The 25,764-nt window shown below is 48.8% G+C and overlaps 1 protein-coding gene across 1 annotated transcript in view; it reads left to right on the top strand.

Annotated features, from left to right (window-relative positions):
- Window positions 1-25,764, top strand: part of CTNNBL1 (catenin beta like 1) — a 153,013-nt gene that overhangs the window by 119,325 nt on the left and 7,924 nt on the right. Inside the window, exons 12-15 of the mRNA XM_045833652.1 lie at window positions 6,608-6,705; window positions 8,676-8,756; window positions 23,623-23,760; window positions 23,998-24,070. Coding sequence (XP_045689608.1) covers window positions 6,608-6,705; window positions 8,676-8,756; window positions 23,623-23,760; window positions 23,998-24,070 — 390 coding nt within the window. The remainder of the gene's footprint in view (window positions 1-6,607; window positions 6,706-8,675; window positions 8,757-23,622; window positions 23,761-23,997; window positions 24,071-25,764) is intronic.

The raw sequence follows: 25,764 nt of genomic DNA, 5'->3' as shown, positions 1-25,764 counted from the left end.
AGGGCCATGTACCTTTATTTGTAATAAAAAGTAAGACCATCTTTGCTTAGCCGTGCTGTGTCCTTCAGCCTACTAGTGCATAGCTACTACCCACCGCAGGGCTGTCTGCAGGTCTTCTATTATTTGGCTTCATGAGCAGCCACACATAAACACATTGTTTTAATGTATTGTGGAATCACAGAGTCTGAGTGAAGTTGGCCTCGCTCCATTTCAGGGTTAGAACAAATCATGGGTCATAGAAAATAGCCCTATCAGCTGAGGAAGTCAAGCAATCTAAATTCCTATACATTTTTTAAATTTTTATTTGTTGATTTGAGAAGGAGAGAAATGTCGATTTGTTGTTCCACTTGTTTATGCATTCCTTGGTTGATTCTTTTATGTGACTTGACCCGGGATCAAACCTGCAACCTTGGCGTATCAGGATGACACTCTAACCAACTGAGCTACCTGGCCAGGGCTAAGTTCCTATATTTCTCAGTAGGGGCTAGTTAGGATGACCCAGGCAGACTGAAACCTGTTTAGTGGTAGCTACGTGATCAGGCAGCAGTATGGAAGGAGCTGGATAGCGCTCTATGACAGGTGCATGGGGGAGAGGCTTTTTTGCATTGCTCTGTCAGTACGGCCCATCTTAAACTGATGTCTGTTGAATGCTTACTGCGCACGTATCTCATTTGATACCATGGATTTAATAGATGAAACAGCCACCTTTTACAAATAAGAAAACTGAGACTCGGAGATTAAACATGGTTTAGTGTAACCAGCTATTGCATGTCAGAAGCAAGATTCGAATCCAAGCCTGTCTGATTCTAAAGCCCCACATAGGTTAATGAACTCACTTGCTGGTGTTCCAGGTGCACGTCCCCGGAGCCAGTCCTCTCCGTGCATCCCCAAGCCTTTCTCAGCAGCGGGACGCTGACCAGCCTAATGGCGAACAGGCCTGTTTGTGCACAAACAGGTCTCCTTACAGAGGGAGGTGATGTTAACCTATTGGAATTTGTACCAGACTTTTTTAAAGAACAGGAATGGGAAATGCTATTCCATCCTATTCTTTGTAAAAATGGTATGCACAGAGGCTGGTTGGAGTGACTGCCACAGCACGGTCATGCCATTCTGGAAAGACCTCCAGTCTGGGTGTCTCCCTGGGTCATGGGTTCTTAACCAAAGAGCCATGCCTAAGAGATGGAACACTCTAAAAGTTCGTGGAAATGTTACATTTGTTTCTATTTTGGAAGGCTAGTATGCATAAAGGTTCATCAGATTCTCAGAAATGTCTGTCATGATGTGTGTGTGTGTGTGTGTGTGTATACATATATGTATATATACACACATGTGGGTACATACACACACAGATAGATCTATTAGATTCCAGTGGTTCACACAGGTACTTTCAACCAAAGAAAATAATATCCCCTATCAGGGCTATTGTTCCTATACTCAAAGCCCCAGAGACATTGAATTCAAAGATTTCTAATTCTCCTTCCAGCTCTGAAATTGCAGGACTCTTAACTGACTCCAGAGGATCAAACTTTAGCATCTAACCAGGGTCTGACCCATGGCTAATCACCCTTGAGAGGCCCTGAAGAGATCAGAGTTGGGGGAAGAGTGGACCAGATCCCCTAGGACATCGCACTAATCAGTGACTGAGGCGGCCGGTTGAGGAGGGCCCCCGGCAGGCAGGGAAGCAGGCAGGGAGTCACACTGGCCCAGTTTCTGTACGGCCTCTCTCATACTCTACCCAGGCCCCTGCCTCCCCACTCAGTGACTTGAAAATGTAGGTTTTCTTAGCCTTGTCCTCTCTCGAGGGGACAGGGGTGGGGTGTGTGTGTGTGCACTCGCGTCCAACTTCTGCTCCTCCTGAGCCCTGCCTTAGAGGTCGTTCTCTGCAGCGGGAGCCACCACATCCACCTCGTCTGTGCTGACAGCTCCATAGCCATCTTTCACCTCCATTTCATGCTGTCGAAGTGACAGAGCGGCCGAGCCGTGGTGGCCGGCAGATAAACCTGCTATCTCCCCCGCTCTCTGTGCCAGCAGCTCTCCCCATCTTTTTGGTGCTTGAAAAATTGACACCACCTTGGGCTGAAATCTGTTCCTAGGGAAGCTACATTTATTAGTAGCTAACAAAACTGTGTGTGTGCGCGTGTGTATGTGTGTGCATGTGCAACTTGGGGTGGCTGAAATGTTTTCCTATCTGGTGGTGCCGGTGATGTACGGCCAACCCTAACACCCAGAGAGACAGATGGAAGGAGTGTAGGCAGCTTCAGCGCTCCTGAAATTGACAACCTGTACTTTACTTTAAATCCCAAACAAATAGGTAAATGTCATTTGCTCTTAGTATACCACTGCAATTGATTAAGGTATCTCCTGCTCCAGGCTGGGATGAGCTGTGGAAATGCATGCAAATATGATCTAGTGCCAAGAAGAAAATGATTCATCTGTGTATTATATTTTCCTTTTTGAAAATTACAGCTCCTGATCCCCTTTCTGTGCTGCCAGGGCCCCACCCCCTGTCTTGTTGAGGTATAAAAGAACATTATCTTGTAGCTCTTTTTCATCCATCTTAACAGCGAGATTGAAAGGGAAAATGATTGAGAAGTTTTGTTTCAGAATTTGTGGACCTGCCTAAAACCCAAGGACTCTGTCTTTTGGACACAGTGAGCCCCACATGAAGCTGATCTTCAAACTTTGCTTCTGATCTCTTTATCTTCCTTTAAAAGCTCCGATGATGACCTTGTTATGTGGGAAGCATGTAATACAGTATGAAAAGCTTGCAGTTTGCGGTCAGACAGCTTGGGTTCAGGCCTAAGCTCATACCACTTACTCAAGGACATGACCTTACGTAACTTAATTAACCTCTGTGAGCCTTGGATTCTACATGTGTAAGATAGAGATGAGAGCAGGACCTTGCTCATAGCTTAGCAGTGAGGATTCGATGAAAACATTGTATACAGGCTCAAATAAACCTACTGTCACAGATACACAATAAAAATGGTGACAGTTATTACTGCACCCTACTTACTTTCAAATAGGAATTTGAAGCTGCTTATAGCAAAACAAATATGGTGGTACTAAGTCTTGGCTTTGAATAAGAATTTGTCAAAAGACAAATGCCTGACTAGGGAAAATATTTGCAGCATATGTAACAAAGGATAATATTCTTAATTTACAAAGAGCTCATAGAAAATCAAAAGTGGCAAAGGATAAGGCCAGGCACTTTACACAGAAAGCAATACAAATGGTCAGTAAACATCAGAAAAGGTGCTTTAACCTCATTCATAACAATAATAAAAACATGCTAACCAAAAGATCCTGTTTTTCATCTTCCAGGTCGTCATAATTTCTAAGTCGGATAATATCCAATGTGAGTGAGGATAAGGGAAAACAGATACTCTTTCATTTTTTATATATATAATTATAGTTCCACTCTCATTGTATGTGTGTACACACACAGAGAAGGAAAGTGTAACTGGTGCAGCCTTTTTGGAAGATAATTTATCAGTGCCTTTCACTAATTTATGTGTCAGTACCTTTTCGCTGACCAATTCTACTGCTGAGAGTTTTTCTTAAGATATACATGCAAAAGTTGCCAGAATGTGTGTACTTAACTTGTCCTATATATACATGGAGGTTGTTACCAGTTGCCATGCTAATTTTAAAGTTTTAGAACTGAGCTCGTTAGAATTCACTGCATTTATTATGGCCTGCCCCATGTCTGTTCGCCAGCTGAAGGAGTCAGAACCACATCCAACTTGCTTGGCCCGAAATTGCAGAACTGGCGTGTCTCCCACTCCCCCTTCCTCTAATCTTCTCTCCTTGGCACACATGGAGGTCAGAGGGCTTTCCCTGACCTGCACCTCCAAAGACCTCCCTTTCTTATCCTGCTTTCTCACCCTGCGCTGCTGAGCTGTGTTGGTTCACCGATCTGACCTGGGGCCATGATATTTTTGACCTTCCTGAGAAAACAGGGCCCGTTCTGTGCGCTCCGCTTTCTACCCTCACCCCACTCTGCTCCCTGCTCCCCGCTCCCTTCCTTTTGTTCAAGACGGAGATTCCAGCACCTCAGTCCCGGCTCTACACAAACGTCTGAAGATATGGGGGCCTTGAGAAGATATATAGTACCTCTGCCCACCGCGTATTTTCAGAAAAGTTTTATACTTAAAAAATTGAATCTACTGGTTAGAAACATTTTATTGGAACTGATAGCTCCCTAGGAAAAAGACATACACTTACTCTCAAATGCAAAAAACATACAAAAGGGTGAAAGCTATTTGAAGGGATTTGACAGATATCCAGAATTCAGGAGTGGTTTGTCTCGTTCCCCCTCTACCACCACCACCAAAAACTTGTACTGAGAGCCTGCTTTCATTCATTCAGCAAGTATTTTCAAAACACCTAGTATGTGTCGGGCATTGTTTTGGGACCTCAGATATAGCAATGAACAAAATAGACTAAAATCTCTGCCTCTGTGGATCTTATGTACTTACTAATCGAAGGGAGGTAGGAAGTAAGTGAATATAGTACAGTCATACCTCAGTAGTCATCAGCTTCAGCGCTCGTCAAACCCTGTACTCGTTGCATTTTAACAAAAAAAAAAAAAAAAGGAAGAGGTTTCAGCACTTGCTCTGGACTCGAGACTCGTTGCATTCACTAGAACTTGTATTAGTCCAGCACCGCCCCACAAGAAAAAATGCTTCATCGCTTGTGGGTTACTTGGTACTTGTCAGTGTCGGCACTCATTCACGACGAGTACCGAGGTGCCGCTGTACTTTAGAAGATGGTGCGTGCTAAAGAAAAAGAAACGAAGGAAGATTTGGGAATAGGCCGTGTTGGGGCACTGCCGTTTTAGATAGGATAGTCAGGGGGAAGCCTCGTTGAGATGGCAGTTGAGTAAAGGTAGGTTCCACGGTTAGGCCGTGCGGACGATCTGGCGAGGAGCGGTTCAGGCAGAGGAGACAGCGAGTGCAGAGGCCCCAGGAGCACGCCCCACGTTAGAGGCAGCGTGCAGGCTGAGCGAGTTGGCAGCCGCTGCGGGGTTTTTAAACGGAAGAATTATGGGATCCGACTTCAGGTTGAAAAAGGATAGTTCTGCCTGCTCTGTGGAGACCAGGCCACAGCGGGCAAGGGCGGAGCCAGAGACACCCCCAGGCAGGCTGGTGGGTGTTCCGGGCAGGAAGCGACGGTGGTGTGGACCAGGGTAGCGGCAGTGGGGCCCTACGGAGAAGAGATGGGACTTGGATCCACGTAATTTGAAGGTGAAGCTGACACCGTTTCCTGTGGTTCAGGTGACAAAAGAGAGTCCAGGGTATCTTCACTGTTTGTGGCTTGAGAAACTGGAGAACCTGGTTGCCATTGACTCGATAAAAGAGTCTGCGGGGAGCAGGTTTGAGGAGGAGGTCAGGACGAGTTAGGTTCCTAAAGGACCTGTTGTTAGACACGCAGCAGGGAGAGCAGGCGGGCTGTTGAACGTAGGAGTCTGCGTTCAGGAATAGGACTCAGTTACAGATAACAGTCTGGGGGTTGTTGGCATGTAAACGGTTTTTAAATCCATGGGACTAAATGAGATCCCCATGGAAGTGAGTGTAGCTGGAAAGCAGTCTTAGGACTGAATAACTCCAGCATGGAGACAAGAAGGAACTGAAGAGGGGGGATACTTCTGATATAAGCGAGGAAACAATGCAAATACAACATTTCATCTATGCTACAGTAAGAATACTTGTGACTTCATACTTGAGTTTTCAAGTGCTTTTCGAAAACTCAGGGTAGCTTGGCGTTTGAAGATGCCCTTCGGTCAGTTTTCAAACAGCATATTTGTTGTCCACACCGTGTGCATTTTATTTCAAAATAAACTCTACTCAGCCATTTCTCTGTGAGTACACTTCTGCCACCTCCTTTCAAGGTCATTATTCTTGATTTTTAAATTTTCTTTTTAAAGAAAAGAATCTCTTTACAGTTGAAGCCTACCTATAGTATATCCTTCAATTACCCTCTTCTTCCCAGGGTAGGAGAATAGTGTTTCATAATAAATTCCGTGGGTTATGTGAACTCACAAAGCGTTGTTACCGTTTTGAAGTACTTACTGTCCAGCTGCTTTAAACTTGAAGTGGGGTTTTTGGCTGCACCAGGATGTAAGTGAAAGCACAGGGTTCTATCAGATTTCTTATTTCATCCTGGGGTGTTTACTTGGAAAAGTGACGAGGTAATTGGACAGTACGGTAAGAGCATGTCCTATTTCTTCACTATGTGCTCATCTCATGGCGAGTATTAATACTCTGTCCACAGGTTATTTCTGTAGATAGGGGGTTAGTTCGAAGTTCTGTTTTGGACAATAAAAATCAGTTAATTCCAGGCAGAATACAGACTCTAACTCAGTGTTGATTCACTTGCCCAAGTTGTCCTCGAAGCTATCATCTCTGAATACGTTTCATGTGCTGTACGTGAAGATCAGTGTATTTTTCCAATGACACAAGTTAGGTTCTTGTCTTATTAATCAATAGCAGCAGTCAGGGAAGGCCTACTTATTCCTCCTTCGACAGAATCAGACCAAGCCTGAAGAGAGGTAATAATTACTGCTCTGATCACAGCATGTACTCTTTTCTCCTCCCCACCCCAGAGCATGTCTGTTCGATCCTGGCTTCCCTCCTGCGGAACCTGAGAGGGCAGCAGCGCACCCGGCTTCTGAATAAATTCACTGAAAATGACAGCGAGAAGGTGGGTGCTGGTTGGGCTGTAAAAAGGGGGCCAGGCTGCAGGGACAGAAGGGCTCTTTCCCTGATGCGGTCCGAGTGTTCCTGTCCTAAAATATCTTCTCCAGCACCTGGGCCCCATCGCTTTGGAGGCCAAAGGTTTCTGTGGTTATTCTGCCTTCCATCTCTAAAGGTATTCCCCTGAAAGTTGTAACACCTAGGGTGGTATCAGCGAGGACTTTGGCGGAGTATATGGGGGAGGGGGGGCAGTTAGACCCAACAAGAATGGATTATAATAGGATTGGGGGTGACAGGGCTGGGGGAGAGACAGCATAGCAGAGTGGTCGAGAGCATAGGCTTTGGACTCTGACGTCTGGATTTGAACCTGGATTTGCTGCTTTCCAGGCAGGTGCCACTCTGAGCCTCATTTTCCCTGGCTTTAACATGAGGTAAAGATCAAATGAAGTCTTCCTAGGCAGTGGTAATAAAAATTAAAAATGATAATAAAAGAAGTGGTAGAGTCTATCCGAGATGGGCTAGGGAATGTGGGACTGATCGTATAAATGAGATTAGACACTTTATATTGTCATCGAACGTGCCAAACCATGGCTTTGGCATGTTAGTTTGTTGTTTTTTTTTTTTAAGAGTAACAAGAACTACCATTTATTGATTGATTTCTGTGGATTGGGTAATACAATATTATTCACCTGTACAGATAAGGGAATTGATGCTTACAGACATCATGGGACAGGCCCAAGATCACCCAGTTGAGAAGCACAACTGGGCTTTGAACCAGGCCGCCTCAGTCCAGAAAGCCTGTGTATTTTATCACACTAGACATAAGTAGGTAATTCCAGATGAGGAAAAATTAAGCGCCAAAGCCCCCCCTTTAACTTAAAATAATTTCTCTCCTTCCTGTGCCCAAAGTATGGCTGAAATTTTCCCCCCACTTTGGAGAGAGGTTTAGGACTGTGTCTTTGAAACCGCCTGTAACCACTTCTTCCGCTCTCGATAGCAGCACGGCACGGTGGGAGGGCCGCGAGGGGAGGGCCGCCCAGTCACCCTGCTGACACGTAACATGCATGCTTTGGTTTCCTCCCCTTTAGGAGTAGGGTTATCATCTGTCTCCTTTGCCCACTTTACCTGGTTTTTGTGAGGTTTAAGGAAGTAATAGGACAGTGCGGAAGAGCTTAGCGCCCCCATTGTCTCCCCGCACGGGCTCAGGCAGTCTTCCTGGACCAGCGGGTGCCGTGCTGAAGTGTCATCTGCTCTCCACCACTCACAACAGCGCATGGTAGACACCAGGGCGCCAAGGACCACAGTGATGCCAGCCCAGTAGAAAGATGGTTAGGAGTCTGGGCTGACTTCATGGTGTTTTTTTCAGACTTCTGGAAGTTTTAGGGGAGAATGTTGGAAGCATGACTTTTGTTAAGTTTCAAACCGATTTTTAAGTTGTTGCTGAGCAAAAGTCAGGCTCTTTTTCTAAGTTGCCGAAGGAGCTTTTCTTTACTCTCTTCTGACTCAAAAGCAACTAAAGAAATTTTACTCAGACCTTTTTAAAAAAAGATCAGCTCTGGGGCAGAATCTGAACATGAAAGGTTTCAGTTTGAAAAAGAGAAATTTCTGTAAAGTTCTAAGTGAATATCAAGTATATAACTTCAAGCCCCTTCTCTTTGCACTGAGGGCCTTGAATTTTTATTTACTCACTTGTTTTCTGGCAACTGCAATCCCTGGGAGCCCTCAAAGGGCTGGGAACGCACTCCGTCCTTTGGGAGTGGGCGGGTGTCCAAACCGCATCGGCCCGAGTGCGGGCTTTGTTCTCCTCGGCTCTTGATCAGTTCCCGACGTGCTCCCAAGCGCAGCTCCTCTGATGTGAGGAGCGCCGGAGTGGGTCTCCCTTTGTGAGGGGTGACAGAGATGCACGGGAGCTCCGCCTTTCCTTTGCCTCGGCATTCTCTTCCCTTCTCACTAATGCCTGTGAAATCTCTCTTTCAGGTTGACAGGCTGATGGAGCTGCATTTTAAATACCTGGATGCGATGCAGGTGGCCGACAAGAAGATTGAAGGGGAAAAACACGTACGTATGCCTGCCTGCCTGCCTGCCTGCCTGCCTTTCGCCGGCTATCAGCCTGCACTCCACTTGGGCCCCTTGCGCACCTTGTGTCTGTCTGCCCCCAGGACAGGCGAGGGCAAAGGCGCCATCCGCCCTCGTGTGCCATCTAACCCGTGGGAAGAGCAGACTCTCCCAGCAGGAGTGGAAGTCCTTTGGAAGGAAGGGTGTGTGGGGTTGACCCAGGCCTGACCCTGGCAGTACCAGTCTGGGTGACAGTACCAGTACCCTCGGCCAGAGCGTCTCTGAGAAGGCCCGACCTGAGTGCACGGCTGTGACTTGGTGCCGTGTTGGCAGAGTGTGTCTGGGTGCACACCCTTGCTGGCTTCTGCAGTCAAAGGGCAGCAGTTGAAGGGAGGGCGCTCACGAAGGGTAAGGGCTAGAAGGAAACCTCGAGGTTGTTGAGTCCAGTTTCCCCGTTTCCGAGTGAAAACTGGAGGTCTAGACGAGGGAAGCTCAGGCCTGTCGCAGGAAAACACGCACACCCGGTTCAAAGTGGCTGACCCCGATTTTCTCTGCCGATGTTTGCCGAAGGAGATGAGACCGGCGATTTTTTCCCTGAGGGGCTTTGCTGACTGTGGTGTTATCCTGCCTTTGTATTTTTCACCGGCTTCTGTTTTGTTCTCTGCTGCCTCTGGCCTCCGGAGCTTTCTCTTCTGTCTCCTCAATCAGGGCAGGTTTTCGTATCTGTTATTTTAATGAATGATTCATACTCTTTCCTACAAGACATTCCTTAGTCTTTGGTCACATTACAAAATGATCCTTTTCTTGCCCTGGCTGCTGTGGCTCACTGGACTGAGCGCCAGCCTGAGAACTAAAGGGCCACTGGTTCAATTCCCAATCAGGGCCCATGCCTGGGTTGCAGGCCAGGTCCCCAGTAGGGGGCAAGCAAGAGGCAACCACACATTGATGCTTCTCTCCCTCTTTCTCCCTCCTTTCCCCTCTCTCTAAAAATAAACAAATAAGATCTTTAAAAAAAACAACTCAAAATGATCCTTTTCTTGCCATTTTTCAAAGTCTGTAGTAGACTCTTTTCCATGTGACCCTGATTGGCTGTATCACTCCATTCTCTATTTTCTCTTCTTGCCTTAAAGACACCCTTGAGGCTGTTGAACCTCACTGGTGGACGAGCCAGTGTCAGCGCCCGCCCCCATCTGTGCTGGGCCGTCTGCTGTGCCTCAGGCCAGGGCGAGAGATTGGAGCTCGGAGACAGTGACCCTGCTGTCCACGCCGTTTCTCTTCACCTCCCCTCTCACAAAACACACCATCGCTTTATGATCCCAGTAGACAGGTCACTGTGTTTATCATTCTTGTGATCCCCCCATGCTCCCTAAACCTAGTGAGTCCTCAGATGTTTGTTGATTGATTGAATTGATTGACTGGACTTTCTTTTATGCAGTGAGACGACTACAAGGCAAAAGGCAGAGACTAAATCCTGAGGCTGGTCTTCAGATGTTAGCATGTCCCACACAGTCCTTTTATTGCACGCACACCACGCCCTTTATTTTGTCCTTTGATTCAATGCTCCTTGTCCATTGTTTCTTCCCTTTATAGTAACTCGTGCATGCTGGGCACTTAGTGAGTGTTAAAGGCATGTAGTAATATATTATTTCTCTTTGTCTGAATGATAACTAGAAACAAATTGAAATTTCCCTAGACTTTTGTAAGGAAATAGCCATGAGACCGCCAGAACAGTAGGTCTGCTGGACCCCCGCCCCCCGTGTTATCTGCTGAAGGATTTTTAGGGGTGGTGCAGGAGCCGCTGGGAGTCAGGGCACCTGGACCTTTAGCGCAGACACCGCCTCCACACCACTGCCCAGCCGTGCCTGTCACGGCGCCTCACGCAGCCCCGGTTTCTCAGTGCAAACAGGGGGTCAGCACTAAAGGTGGTTTCTGAGGGGCCCTCCAGCTTCACGTTTTCCCTCCGGTTCAGGTGAACGCCATTTGGTAGCTGCCATTTTATGAAAACGGGATGGATAAAAAACACAGGGAGGAGTTGATCGCTGGCTGAGTAGTCTTCTCCAGGGGGAGAAGCCTACTCCAAACCCCCGGCCGCAGTGGCCTGTGGGCGCAAGCAGAGCTTCGCTCAACTACCACCTGAGCTCTGCCTCCGTCTCCCCCTGCTGCTCCCCACCCCAGCCGCCCCCGTCCGTGGAAAAACTGCCTTCCAGGGAACCAGTCCCTGGTGCCGAAAGGGTTGGGGACTGCTGTTTTACAGAGAGGAGCAGTAGCCTAGAAGGTTTGAATTTCAGCTCTGCCACTTCCTAGCTCTGAGACCTCGGACAAATGAGCTGACCTCTCTGAGCTTTGGTTTTCTCATCTGCAAAATGGAAATAGTACCTCCCTTTCAGTATTGTAATGAAGATTACATATAAGTATATAAAGTATTACCTTGCTCAGTAACTAAAAGCTGCTGCTATTGCTAGGTTTTCCTAGCTTCCTTTAGCATTCTTGCATTACTTTTAAGTAAGCCAGGCAGGGCTTTTCTAAGAACATCCTCCTTGCCAGATGTCCCAAAAGGAGCCACTCTAGCAGACCAGAGTGTATTGGCACCATCAGATGCTTTGTTTAAAATGAAGCTGAAATAGGCTTTTTTTTGTTTTTGTTTTGAGGGAGACCAGGTAAGCTGTTGGCCGCCAGGTTGCAGCTGGACTGTAGCTGTTAGGAACTTGGCCTGCTTCCCGCAAGATTATCTATTATCATCGTTGAAGAGGGTGTGAAATTGATTAGCAGTGACGGAGAGTAATCACTGCAGCCACTCTCCCCAGCACTCACAGGGCCTCCGGTACCACAGGCACGGAGCCCCTGCCATTCCCTGACAAACATCTGTCTCCTTGATGCCAAGGCCGTTCTGCTGGGCACTGGCAAACATTCCGAGGCCATTAGTGCTCGGCAACCTCAGTGTTGCTCAGAGAGATGGGCGGGGTGGGGGGTGAGGGATGCATTTGTGAGCGGTGCTTCCTGCCAGCACTCAGGCTCCGTCCTGGCAGACGAAGCCGCCTCACGGGTGTAAAGTGACTTGGAACAAAGTGACCTCTTTTTCACCTCTCCTTCATGCAGCCTTCTCTCTTAAGTCATAAACAATTTGTCGCCTCACCCCATCCCACTTCCATTAAACCTGGATGTCCTACACCCATTGGGAACTCGGTAAATATTTGTTGACTTGGAGTGAATGCTTATTTCTCAGGCGTTTGATGCCATTAGCTGTCAGATCAGTAATGAATAAGTATCTCACAGTGCCAAGTCAGCAACAAAAAAAATCGTAGATGACGGGGCCAGGTATTGACTCAGATGACGGGATCGGGCACTGGCATTTTCTATTGTCTCAGAGCCGTCATCTCCCCTGCAAACTCCAGACTTCCATGGGTACAGTGCAAGTGTTTGTGGTTTGCAGTCGACCAGGATGCTGGCGAGGATCCAGTCATTCGGCAGATGTTCTTAAGCACCTGCTTTGTGCAGGGCCCTGGGCTGGGCACTGGCGGGGGTGCGGGGTGGGAGTGCTGCTGAGCGCTGGGGGCTGGGGGCTGGGGGACCCATGGAGCAGGGAGGAGTCATCCGCACGAAGAGTCACCCTTGGCAGTCTGGGTGAAGTGAGATTCAAGCTGAGCCTTAAAAGCTAGAGACGTGCAGGGCATTTCCCATCTGGAGAGGGCCAGGAGCAAAGGAGGGGCGGCGGGAAGGCACGTGAAGTTTGGGGCCGAGTGGTGATTTAATGCTAGGAGCAGGTGTCGGAGGGAGAGCCTGGCTGGGCTGCGGGGCCAGGTTTCTTCCCGATTCTCCAGCTCTGGACACGCCCCCTTGCTGCCCGCCGTAGTCTTCCTTACTAGTGTTTTGTTTTTAAGGCCTATGTCCCAACCTGTGTATTTGAGGAATTCCATAGGTAGGTATTGCTGACATAGATACCACACACATGAAAGCTACTTTCACAGGGCCTGGCATGTAGGGGTGGCCAGAAAACCTTTTGTTTTCTTTGTAAGGACCGTCTACACCCCTGCCCAACACACACACACATTGTCTTCCCCAGTACTGCAGGGTTTTGCACGATCTGAGCTGCCCCTACTTCTCGAACGTTCTGCCTTAGCTCTTCTCCCACTGATGATGCCTCCTCTGACCTTCAGGTGTCAGCCGAAATGCCACCTCCTCAGAGAGGTTTTCCATGATCACCATGTGTAAGCTGGCACCCTCATCCCCAGTGCCTCTTTATAACCTGCAGTTACTTTATTTGTTTATTCTTTCTCTCTGGGACTGTAATCTCTCTTGCTCATCCCATCCCTAAGACTTACATAGTGATTGACACGTAGTAAAGGAAGGACCACCACTCCTGAGATGAGATGAATATTTGCTCATTGATGTAAAGACAGATAGAGGGTCCTGGGTTTTCTGTATTATTCCTTAACTCTCATTTTTAACCCTAATATTTTTTTCTCTCTGATTAGCTCTGTAGTCAAAAATATTCAACTCTGTAGAGTCTATGGTATAACTGGCTGTATTTAACACAGAAGAACAGTCCTGTTTAAAGGAGTCTGCATGACAGATTGATAATTTTGTACATATTCAGCTCAAATCACCCCACTGCAATAATCTGTAAGTGGCAGAGCCTTCCACTCTTGGGCGGTTGCCCGCTGCTTCTGTGTTATGTTCAGTGGACATACCCTTGGGGTTCCTGGTTAACAAGATTTGACCTGAACTTTTAAAGGGCGTGTAATTCTTAAGACTCTTCTAGTGAGCGGAAGTGCTCCATGATCTGTAAATATCCGGGGTGCTTGTCTCAGCAGATTTCACCTGACTCCACAACAGGAAGCCCGGCAAATGCCAAGGACGACGTCCTGACTTCTTGGTTCCTTCTGGCTTCTGTTGGTTAAATGTACAGAGATGCCTGGCTTCTGACTGTCAAAAGTAAGACTTAATTATATAGGCAGGGATTTGAGGGAGGAGAGTCTTAGAGAGTTTTCCCTTTTTTAGTTCCTGGGAAAATTATTCTCAGCAGGTTTATTCAATAAAGTGTTCTTACCACATACTTCGCCCCATAATGACTTACAAATTGCATGCTAATTTTGCCACAGTTCAATCATTCCAGGCTTCATCCTGGAAAGAGAAAGATGGACTCCGTGTAATGAAACAGTATCCACGGGATTTAATGTCTGAAACAGACTCTATTTCCTTAGCATTTGACACTCAAAGGTTTTTGTACAGATGGGGGTAACATGCAGGAATGAAATTGTGGGGTACATGACCCTAAAGCACTGGGTAAGTAGACAATGGAAGTGTGGGACCGCCACTGATTCCCCTGCCAACTGTGCCGGAAGCTGCTGGGGTAAGCTCACAAAAAGAGAATCCTGCTGAGAGTGCCTCTCGGCTGTTCTTTAAACCACGGCTCCAAGCCTCCTCAGTCCATGAATTGGCCAGACACAGCTTAGAGCCAGTAGAGGCTGGGGACAGGACGGGAGTGGAGGGGGGGGGGTGTCGTAGTGCCTTTTTCTTTCTCCTGCTTCCCTCTTTCTTAGACACCCTCACACGCTGCCCCACGTCCACTCACCCGCCCTCTGCTGCCTCCCTGCCCTGCCTGCCCCTTTCCCAGTCACAGCCGTCCTCCCTGCAGTCGCAGAAGTCGGACTGTGCCACTTACCTGGCCCTGGGGCACTGGGCAGTGTTTTGATTTTTTAGTCCTTTCCGTCCCCTTTCAGCGGGGTTCATTGTCTCTTCCCTGCTGATGCGTGGAAGACCTGGTTCTTTCAAGGCTAGCTTGTATGTTGTCAAAATTCAAATGAGAAAAGTCTGGGAGGATTTTTCTTTGTTTGTTTTTTAGTAAATTTAGGAGTTGAAGACACACCTGTGATGGAGGCATTCCGCTAGCACGGTCCAGCCCCAGCCCCACCACATGGGAACCCTTCCTTGTGGCCGTCAGTGCCTCATCCTATGCGTGCGCTAGTCTTCATTTGACTTTCGAGGTTCATTTTGGAGATGAATGCAGCTGTTTGTAAAACCTGACACATGCTCACACGGGAAGGCCAGCCTGCCGTGTGGTCAGCTTCCCCTTTGGGGGCACAGCTCTGGCCTGAGATCCTTGGGTTCTCATCAGAGCTGCTATCAATTAGCTGTGTGTTCTCAAAAAAAAAGTCCCTTTCACTATTTCTCCAGCCTTGATTTCCCCAGCTGAAAATGACCTAGTCTCTGAGATCTTTTCTCTAACAGCCTGGAGGAAGACTTTTGTTTTGCTGGTGTTTGTGCCTTCCCATTCCTACTTACCCATCTCTTCCATGGTTTAAATTTTCCCTTGCTTTGAAAGAAAAAAGAAAGTGGCCTTCTCTAAATGATGGGGCAATTCCTGCCCATGCCCGTGACCCCTGTTGGGGCTCTGAGTCATGTCCTCTCTTATTAAGGTGAGAGGGATTCCTGCAGGCTTCATAGCAGCTGCTTTTGTGACTGTCTCCTTCCATCAGCCAGGGGCAGCTCTGCCGCCTGTCAGGGGCAAATTAGAAATGGCATCCACATACTCACTTGGAAGCCAGGGACTTGCCTGCTGAGGGAGATAGAAGCCGGTGGAAAGGTGTTGATTTGGTCTCTCGAAGATAAATTAACATTTAAAGTGAGGATGTAGCTGGGGGAGGGAAAAACACACGCAACCCTGCAGAAACGGCACCTGGATGGCGCACCCCCCCTTCCTTGTGTATCTTTGGAGATGAATCTGTTTATTTTAGCAGCCCCCAAACAGGCGTATGCTACTGCGAATTGCAATCTGTTCTTCTTAATGCGCCATTCCCTGAATTACCATCTAAGTTTTTATTCTAGTCCTCTCTTATAGAATAAACAAAACAAAACCTTTCAGAGATTTTTTTTTTTAACTCTTCCAAATTACATATGGAATTTGCTAGTCTAGCTACAGGTTTCCCTCCCCAACCACCCCCCACTCGCCTTTTTTTTTTTTAAGTTTCTTCAATTTATAAGGAAAAGAAAGTCTGTCCTGGCCAGGACAGCTCAGTTGTCCTGGGTAGCTCAATTGGTTAGAGTGTTTTCCTGATCCACCAAGGTTATGGGTTCGATCCTCTGTCTGGGCCCATACAAGATTAAACCAATGAATGCATAAATAAGCAGAACAACAAGTCATGGTTTCTCTGTCTCTTTCTCCCTTCCTCTCTAAAATCAATGAGGACATTTTTTAAAACTTTAAAATAAAAAATAAAAAGAAAAGACAGGCCAGGAAGCTAGGCGACCTTACATATAATGCTATTTATTGGCAGTGGTCCCCAAATATGGCATAAAGAAAAAGATCCCATCTGTTTGCTCATAAGGGAATACTGGAGAAGGTCTATAAAACAAAGACTCCTTCCTTCTTTGAGTTGTGGGTGGGATCACAGGCTTAGAGCCAGACTCATATTAGTTTCGATCCTGTCTCTAACACTTCCTCAACCATGAGCTTTGTGAGATTTCTCTTTAATAAAGCCTCAGTTTCCCATATGAAAAGTGGCAATAGTAATAGTTCTTACTCTTAGGGTTTGACGAAAAATGAGAGACCCACGAGTGTGCTGAGCACAGTGCCAGGCACACAGTAAGTACCCAGGAAAGCTTGCTAGTGGTACTGCTCCAGTTCGGCTGCCCGTCTCTTTGCCAGAGTGAAAGCACTAACAGAAAAAGGTCCTGCACTGGAAATCATGTTCCACACAAGTCTCTAACCGAAACTCAGTGGCAGTCACTGGACATCTGTCTCAGCTTGTGCACCTGTGAAATCTGAAGATGGTGTTTGCCGCACATACCCAACACGGGCACGCGCAGCCCTGCGACTTAGGTGAGGTTAACGCGGGTACGCTGCCTCGAGCACCGTGTGTGGGTGTTCAGTTGTCATCGCTTCACGGAGACACGCCCCTTCACTCTCCTCGAGGTGCGAGGTGAATGAATTAATCTGTGGGAGACTTCCTCTACATCTTAACTCTCCTGTCAGATTTCAAATATGACTCACCATATAGACAGGTTTTTCACTCTGAGATTTTGTAAGATATGTTTACAATACTTAAGTCGGTACGGGATGTGTGGAGTTCTCTTCAGCCTCTATTCGTCATATTCCCATTTCTAGAGCACCTGATGTGCATGCTCACATTGTTTTAAAATTGCCTGTGGGATATAGAAGCAGATCCAGAGGTTGTCTGTATCTTGTAGGTGAGTTTACTTTATTAATGAGAAGATGAGCTAATCGTCAGTGTTCTGTTGAGGTAACAGTTATGTCCTACGTGAGGCATTTCTCATAGAACAGGGGTGTCACACTCATTTTCCCCGGGGACCACATCAGCCTTGCGGTTGCCTTCAAAGGGCCGAATGTAACTTTAGGACTGTATAAATGTAACTGCTCCTTGACAGTTCAGTGAGAGCTCAGCGCTGCCTGCGGGTAGAAACAAGGGGCCGAGCGGTGGAGGGCCGGACTCGGCCCGCGGGCCTTGTGTTTGCCACCTGTGTCATAGTGGGTCTTCTGATGGCCTGGGGGCACCGTCCGTCAGCAGCGTCAGTCTAGCCATATACCTGTATACAGGCAGAAATCGATTACATTCGGTTATGAAGGTGCTTCCGTCCTAGATTTGTCACAGGTTATCAAAGCCAAGAGGGAAGTTCAAGAGCACCAGGTCAAGGAGGACAAAGGGGAAGCTCACCACCACTCCCCATCCTGCAGCCAGGGTGGACATTGCTAACTGATTTCATTGTTCGACTCAACATCTCAACCCTTTTCCAATGTGGTACTCTACAGCCATTACTTAGGTTAGACTTGACCTTCAGAATGAATGCTCTCTCTCTTCCCTCAGCCAAATCAGGCTTCTTATTTCCAAGCAAAGAAGCTAAGGACAAGAAAAGTTAAATGACGCCTAAGGACACTAGTAAGTTAGTATCAGAGCTGAGATCATTTGTTTGGTGCTCTGTCCCACCTTGGCAGAGAAACTTGTTTATAGAATTCATACGTCATAGTTCAGAAAAGTCCTGATACCTAACGTACAGGCTTCTCGTGCTATCAGAGGGTCTCCTGAGTGGCAAAGAAGGCAAAGGAGGTTGGATACCTTCCTTAGAATGAGTGTTCGTGGCCTGTTAGTTAGTTCAGTGCCCTGTGCCGAGGGGCTCGGGCTGCAGGTCTGATCTGTGCGTGGGCCGGCTGGCTTCATTCACTCGGTTTTTGCCTAGTCACTTCTGGAATGCCTCTGTCCGGTCAGCTGGGCATGACTTAGTTCCCCCACCACTACTGGGGCAAGTCTGCTGGCGGATTGCCAGTGCACAGCCGTCAGTTTCTGGAGCAGACTCCTTTCGTTCTTCTGGAGCCTTTTATAAGGGAAGTAATGGGGTGGAGAGAAGTTCGTGATGATTTACTTGTTTAATTGCCAGCACTTCTATGTTACTGTAACGTTACTTCTCCAAAGACTAAGTCCTAGCTAGATGATCGTGATTTGAGTTGTGCTGGCAGCCATTCTGGAGTTTCAGACACCCTTAGGAGTCTTTCCAGGTGTCTAGTTCTGCTTTCGCACACACAGATGCCCAAAGCACCGTGTCGGGTCCTTATCCCAAGATCAATTTATTAATCCATTTATAAGCTGAGCCTGTCCACACGTAGTAACAGCAGGAGTGGATAATAAAGGCAACATGCCATCCCACTTCTTTTTAAAACAGGCCAAAACTTGAGAAGATGTACCTAAAAGAACCGTCCCCAGGGTTTCGGGGTTTTTTTTTTTTAATATTTTATTTATTTATTTTTAGAGAGGGAAGGGAGGGAGAAAGAGAACGGGAGAGAAACATCAATGTGCGGTTGCTGGGGGCCGCGGCCTGCAACCCAGGCATGTACCCTGACTGGGAATCGAACCTGCGATGCTTTGGTTCGCAGCCAGGGTTTCTTATTTTCCATCAGAGTGATACATAACCACCCTGCTGCTTGAATATTTCCCTTTAAGCTCGGAGCGCACACTCGCATTCCACGTCCCCGAGTGCACTCAACAGTAAACGTTCCAGTGGCAGAGCCGTCACCAGCTAGATAAGGTGCCGTTCTGACAGCAGTCACCTTCTCTGTGTGTTGGTTCCTGGGATGCTTCCGAAACTGTCAGGGCGGCGACTTTGTCTTAGAAACCAATCTCTGCTTCATTTCTGTGCGTGTTCAACGCAGCGGCGGGGATGCCTTTCTCGGAGATGAGCTATAGTTGCATCTCAGATCTACATTTGAAAATTCCACTTTCAAATCCTGCGGCCATGTGTCTAAAAGTAGAATGTCGAACTGAACACTGTCGGAGTGTTGAAATTCTGAAGAAAGAGGGAAAATGGGGTTTGGCATTGCTCTCTTGGGTCCATCCTTTGTGGATGACAGTATTTAGAGAAACTGGAAGGGAGGGTATGTGTGTACCTAGGTAAAAGGAAATCAGATTGTGGGGAGGAGTGTGAGAAAGGAAAAATGACCAGGGGCATTTCTGACCCAACTAGAGAAACTTAATTTCACCGAGCTCCGTTCTTGAGCCTTTCTACCACTCCTACTGAGCATCTTCCTCATTCTCTGGACAGCTCTGAAGTCTGTCCCTGCGCAAACACGGTCGTGGGAAAACAGCACAGACTCGGGTTGAACCCCAGGCCTGCCACCCACCAGCCTTGGGGAGGTTGGTCTGCCTGAGTCAGTGTCCTCATCTAAATGGGGATAGTAATCCTCGCCTCCCAATATGTGTGAGAAGGAGTAAATACATACAAAGCACTTAGCATAGCCTGACACTTAGTAAGCCCTCAGTGAGCACTGGCTGTCCCTCCTAGGTAGACAGGTGGCGGTGGCAGTGGTTGTTATTCAGGCTGCCTTGTACAATGCCCAGTATGTAGTAATCGGTCACAATTAATGTGCCCTGGCCAGTGTGACTCAGTTGGTTGGCTGCGGTCCTGCAAACTGAAAGGTGGCCAGTTTGATGCCCGTCAGGGCACGTGCCTGGGTTGCGAGTTCAGTCCCCAGTGAGGGTACATGCAAGAGACAACCAGTCAGTGTTTCTCTCCTTCTCTTTCTCCCTCCCTTCCCCTCTCTCTAGAATCAATAAAAGAAAGGAAAAAATTGTAAAGAAAAAAATATCTGTTGATAGCTAGAATTTGATAATCATGTGTGTGCGTATACATGTATCTTTTGGGTTTTTTTCCTTCTCTCAATGATAGCGATACTGCATTGTTGTTCTCTCCTACCCTGGACAACTTGACTTTTCTATGCCTTTTTCATGCTGTTACTCCTCTGCATGGAATGCTCTCCAGCTTTCAAACCCCTTTAGAATCCAGCTCAAATGTTACATTTCCCCTGAACTGGCCTGACTTCTCCAGACAGACTCGGTCTGCCCTTCTCGTGGGTTCCCACAGCATTCAGTACAGTTAGAGGAGACCTTTATAACAGCCGTTACTGCATTTTTAAGAAACAGTTTGTTCACACTTGTTAACCTCATTAGACTGTAGTCTCCTTGCTTGTGTGAACAGTTCTATTTATCTTTGCTGCCCCCGGCCCGTTGTGTAATACCTGGGCCAGAGTCAGGCCTCGGGTAGGTGAATGAGTGTGTCCCACTCCCAGTTCTCCCGTGTGCAGACCGCTGAGGGTTTCAACCCCTCCCCCTCTCCTCCTCCCCCTCTTACCTGCCTCTCACATCGATCCACATCGTGGCCTCTGCCTGCCTCTCAGTGCTCAAGCCGTGTGTCCGTTACACAGGTGGCCGCACGTTCCTGTTCGTGACGTTTTTCCTCAGCAGTGAGCGCAGTCCACTCCCGTCACCTCTGCCTCCTCTGGCCAGCATTCCAGCCACCCACCAGCTGGCTTCAAAGGCACCGTGCCTCACGGTTTCCCGATGCCTCGTCTTCCGCCTCATCCACTGGAGTCCGCGCACACAGCTCATTAAATGGCCCTTAGCTTCCCCTATGAATCCTGTTCAGCAAAGGCTTTCCAGGAGCCTACTACACAAAACCAGCGTGCAGGGTGCTTCCAGAGTACAGGCGTGGGTGAGACACAGCCCTTGTTTCCGGGGCCAGCACAGGGAAGAGGCGTGCGTCTGAGTGACGGTTGTCGCAGGGCAGCCTCGGGGGGTGCCCTGAAAGAGGCACCAGTCCAAGGCTTGGGAGTTTTAAGGGCTGAAAAATCACATTTAGTTGGAAACCTTTGAAAAGTTTTCAAAGATCGCAGGAAAAGTTTTGTAAGGAATATCACATTTTAGACTTTATATTATGGTAGAGATTGGGGGCCAGTGGAGGTGGGGTGGGGGAGAACACCAACATCACAATCAAAGGCGAGGAGGCCGGGACAGGGAGGGCACGCCTGCTTGCGCCGCATGCATGGGTGGGGACTAGTGAGCAGAAATTAAGGACGGCGGGAGGCATACCCCAAAGAGAGCCTCAGACCTCGGGAAGGCCTTCACTGTCAATGCATTCGTTCTGCTGTGTCTGCCGATCAGCAGCCTTGAAACTTTACCCTGAAGTCCCCTCTTCCCAGATGTCCTAACGTCTTAACCAGTCCTGCTCAGCACCCGCCACTTGGAATTATTTGTAACTTGTGGGCACACTGTATGTAACCCTTTACTTCTGGGCCATTGCCTGTGTGCCCGTGGCCTCCCCAGACAGACGTTCAGCTCCTTGGTGATGAAGACCAAGACACCTCCCTTCCTCCGTGCTCCTCCTCTTCCTGCCTTCACTCGACCGTTGAATGGCATCCTGGCCACCAGGCACTAAGCAGGGCGGGGACCTGAACGTGTGCGTCACTCATTTTCACCTCCGAGGGAATCAGACCGGCTTCCTGTTGCCAGGGAGTCCATGTTCTGGCAACTGATGGTCCTGTAATTATGAGCCATTTACTTAACCTCTGTGTGCCTTAGATTCTAATTTGCACAATGGGATTAACAGTCCCTTTTCTGCTCTCTTTAAATTTGGTAGTAAGGACCACATACATAATAGCACTTAAACGCTACGACACTATAGAAATGCAAAGTGTTAGCAGCAAATGCTTTTTGCATGAGTGGAAGTCAGGAGTGATTTTCCTTCCGGCGCCCAAGCTGCCAAACACGGCGGCGTTCTTGAGCAGGAAGTCGTGGTTGTGCGTGAATGAGAAACTAAAGAGGCCCTTCTGTTTTCAAACTCCTTGGACATCAGTCCGGTGCTGCCGCATGAGCCTCCGTTGTGACTGCGTCGTGAACATTAACGCCATGACCAGATTACCAGGGAACTGGCTACGAAACGAAGCCCGGGATTGGAGGCCGGGATCTGTCGGGCAGGGCAGAACCTGGTGAGCCCACAGCCTGCCTTCACCTCCTAGACAGAGGCCCTCAGGAGCGGGATGAAAAGTAGCCTTGTGTTGCTGCGGGCTGGCCCCCTGGGCAAATAAAAAAGTGCATTATCTGCGTCTAAATAGTCTCTGAAGGATTCTTGTAGGAGATTGATGGCCATCGTGGTAAGTCCTTCGAGTTTGGAAGAGTGGAGAGCAGAGTCCCCAGGGCTGCCGCCAGTGACAGGAGCCTGAGTTGTCAGAGGGAACCGCGGCCGTAAAACCACTGGCAGGGTTAAGCGATGGATAGTTGTCATCGGAAGCTCGCACGCATGCACGCAGTGAGCGCCTGCCGTCCCGGGGAGTCTGTGGTCATGCGGAGCGGCTCCCTCACCCAGCTCTTCCGAGAGCCAGGGGCCCCACACAGAGACGGCTTTTCCCCGTCCGGCGGGGGTGTGTGTGACTGAGCTGGGAGCGCGAGGGCAAAGTCAGCGCCTGCTCTCACAGAGCTCACGGCCTAGCCTCGGGAGGTAGAGGCGGGCGCAGAAACGGGGAGGCGATGATGGCTCAGATCGCTGTGCCTGTGACGCGCAAGGACAGGTCACGCCGAGAAGCAGCTCATCGAGAGTGCGCTCGGGTAGGGAGTTTTGGAAGGGAGGCATCGTTAGCCTTAAATAGTCAGGAAGGGCTCTGAGGCAGAGGTTGCTTGAAGATGGTGTTGGCTTGAGAGATACCCCAGAATCCCCAGGAAGGAGGCAGAAAGGGCCCTGAGTCGGGAGAAGGGCAGGGGTGGCGATGAGGGGCTCGCGTGGGGGCAGAAGGGGCAACGGCGATGTTTCATCGGGGTGATGGGGGTGATGGCCGCACAGCTCTGAATATACTAATAGCCATTAAATGATACACTGTAAGTGGATGAATCGCCTGGTGTGTGAATTGCGTCTCAATAAAGCTTTAAGAAACTGAGTGGACTGGAGAGGAAAAGATGGGGACGGCAAGTCTGACAGGTCTGGGGTTTCAACAATTCAGGAAGAGACTCCCGTCACTTACTGGGGCTCTGGCCTGAGGCATGTGGACTTAGGAAGTGAAACGGAAAGGTTGGCGGCATGTGCATCGGATAGAACGGAAGCCCAGAGTGACGCACAGGCAGAAGCTGGGCGCACGTGCCATCGGTTTCATCGAGTTCCGAGACAGACCTTTGGAGGAAGGGGACCCTCTTCCCCGGGTGTAGACTGATTTGGAAGAGAGAGCTAAGTGTCTCTTGTAGAGAGGTTGTTTGCGGAGGCCAGAACCAAAAAGTAAAGAATGAGTGGAAGCAGATAAGTAGCTTAGATTTGTGACCCTGCCAGCTTATTTTTTTTTAGGTGAAACTTGCAGATGAGATCATTTTGGTCTTGACTCATACAGGAAAAAAAAAAGACTTTACTCTTTTCTCCCTGGGTGCCTCATCTCCATTAACAATAAGAACATAAGGAAGATATTGAATAATAGGAGATACATCAAGGTGGAGTGGTTTTCTTTTGTTGCTTTGTTGTTGGAGCCACTAGTCTTGGGGGTATCACGGGTAGACTAGAAGCCTGTTCTCCCCACTCTGCTGACTGCTTCCAAATACTCGTTCACGTCTAGGACATGGTCCGGCGTGGGGAAATCATAGACAGCGACATTGAGGATGAGTTCTACCTGCGGCGCCTGGACGCAGGGCTCTTCGTGCTCCAGCACATCTGCTACATCATGGCGGAGATCTGCAATGCCAACGTCCCCCAGGTAGGGGGCGCTTCCCTGGACGGGCCTGTCTGTCCCCGCCTCCTCCCTTGCCACCAGCTTAGGTAGAGACTCTCGGAGAAAGAAGTGGATCACACTCTCCTTGAATTCCTTCACTTCAAATGGGCCCCCTTTTTGAGGGATGGGAGTGAGGTGAATACTTTCACTACGGTGTAGTCGGGTGTCTACGGAGACAAGTGATACTTTTCCTTTCACTCCCCACTCCCCCCTCCCTGCTAGATTCGTCAGAGGGTTCACCAGATCCTGAACATGAGAGGAAGCTCCATCAAAATTGTGAGGCACATCATCAAGGGTGAGTTGGCCTTGCTTGTGCCTGGGGCTTTGGGGAATCAGGTGGTGCTTTCTTTGTGACTCGGTGTCCCTGGGATTTGTTGCACAGCATTCTCAGCCCTGAAAGCTTAAGTGTGTTGTCCAGGCAACTGTGTGTCCAGCTGACTGTGTGTCCAGGTGACTGTGACCAGGGCATCGTTGTCAGAAGACCACAGACTAACCTAGTTATCACCTGCCTCTGACCCTCCAGTTCCAGAACTGAAAAAACACGTAACAAACAAGCACTAGAGTCTGGAAATAGTTGTTTGAAAAAAACTTTTTTAGACAAAATAAGAAAGAAACGAAAAATTTAGTTTCAAACTGCATGTAGTAGAAGGAAATTGCTTTCTAAGGGGGTGAAAACAAGGAAGTAACAGGAGATACTGGAGTTGTGCGGGCCGGAAGGCCGTGAATTCGGGCGTTGTGGTACGGGAGGAAGAGCACGCCGGCCTTCCGGCCTGAGCTGCGCCTGCCCCCGGCTGTGTGAGCGTGGCCTAGCAGAGATTTTGCAGAGGTTCACCAGACACTTATAACAGCATCCAGTCTGGTCCCTGGCTCAGTCAGGCAAGTTTTCCCTTCTCCCCCACCTGCCCTGGCGAGTCCCTCAAACGCTGTAGCCTCTTTGGCTGGTCCTGACTCAGCTGCCGTGGCTCCCGAGGGGCCCTCCAGTCAGTGAGCAAGCTCTCGGTCACCGGGCAGGGCGCCTGAGCCGAGCACCGCTCTACGCATCTCTACCCTCGGGCCACTTAGCACAGACCAGGGCACATGGCGGATGGAGGCCATGTCGGACTGTATGTATAGTACCGATAACGCCAGGTTTAGGAGAGAGTCAGGATGGACTGAGCGATGGCAGGCAAATCACTTTCTCTCTCTGGCCCTTGTTCTGCCCATTGCTAAGGTGAGGGATTAGGCTGTGTGTATGCAGAGCCTTTGCCCGTAAGTGGCTTATAACTCCCATCACAGGTGGGAGGCGAAGGTGCAGATAGGTGTGGAGGGCTGGGGCCCGGCCCCCGGAACCCGGTTACCTTGAGCAAGTCACCCAATTGCTCTGTGACCTCATAAAGTGGGTGAGAGGATTAAATGAGATGATATGTGGAAAATATCTGACCCTTAGTAACTGCTCAGTAAATGTTAGCGATCATGAGGTTTATGAAATATTGTGGTGATAATTATCACCATCATCATTATAAGTGAGGCGTGGCTAAAATCCCACGGGAAGCCCTAGGAGAGGAGCAGCACTGAGCTGGGTCTTAGAGGCTGGGACAAGGACCTTCCAGAAGGTAGGGACAGTGGCAGTGGAGGCCCGGCCTGGGGACCGGGAATCACGTGGTCAGCATGGCCCTCCCAGGCGGGCGGAGATGGCGGCCAGGCAGCGCCTGTTTTGCAGGTGGCGTGCGTGGGCCGCTGGGGTCTGTGGGCTCCTCTCTCAGAGAGAGGAGAAAGGGGGAACCCCTCATGAGCCTAGCCTGGGATCGTGCCTTCCGCGGTGGCACCCTGGGTACTGCCGTCTCGCTCTCGGTGTCACACTCACACGAATTAACTGCTCGGTGTTGTGCCGCCTCCTCCCCGGGGTGTAGCTGTAGTGATTTGCAACTCCAGCCTTTAAATGCCATTTGCTTTTTACACCCACACGTTCAATTAGAACTTTTTACTACTCCTAGCTCTGCTCGCTTGCAT

Source organism: Phyllostomus hastatus, unplaced genomic scaffold, assembly GCF_019186645.2.
Source record: "Phyllostomus hastatus isolate PE091 unplaced genomic scaffold, TTU_PhHast_1.1 phas_contig_17, whole genome shotgun sequence".
NCBI classification, from domain to species: domain Eukaryota; kingdom Metazoa; phylum Chordata; class Mammalia; order Chiroptera; family Phyllostomidae; genus Phyllostomus; species Phyllostomus hastatus.
This window is presented reverse-complemented; position numbering and strand designations above follow the sequence as displayed.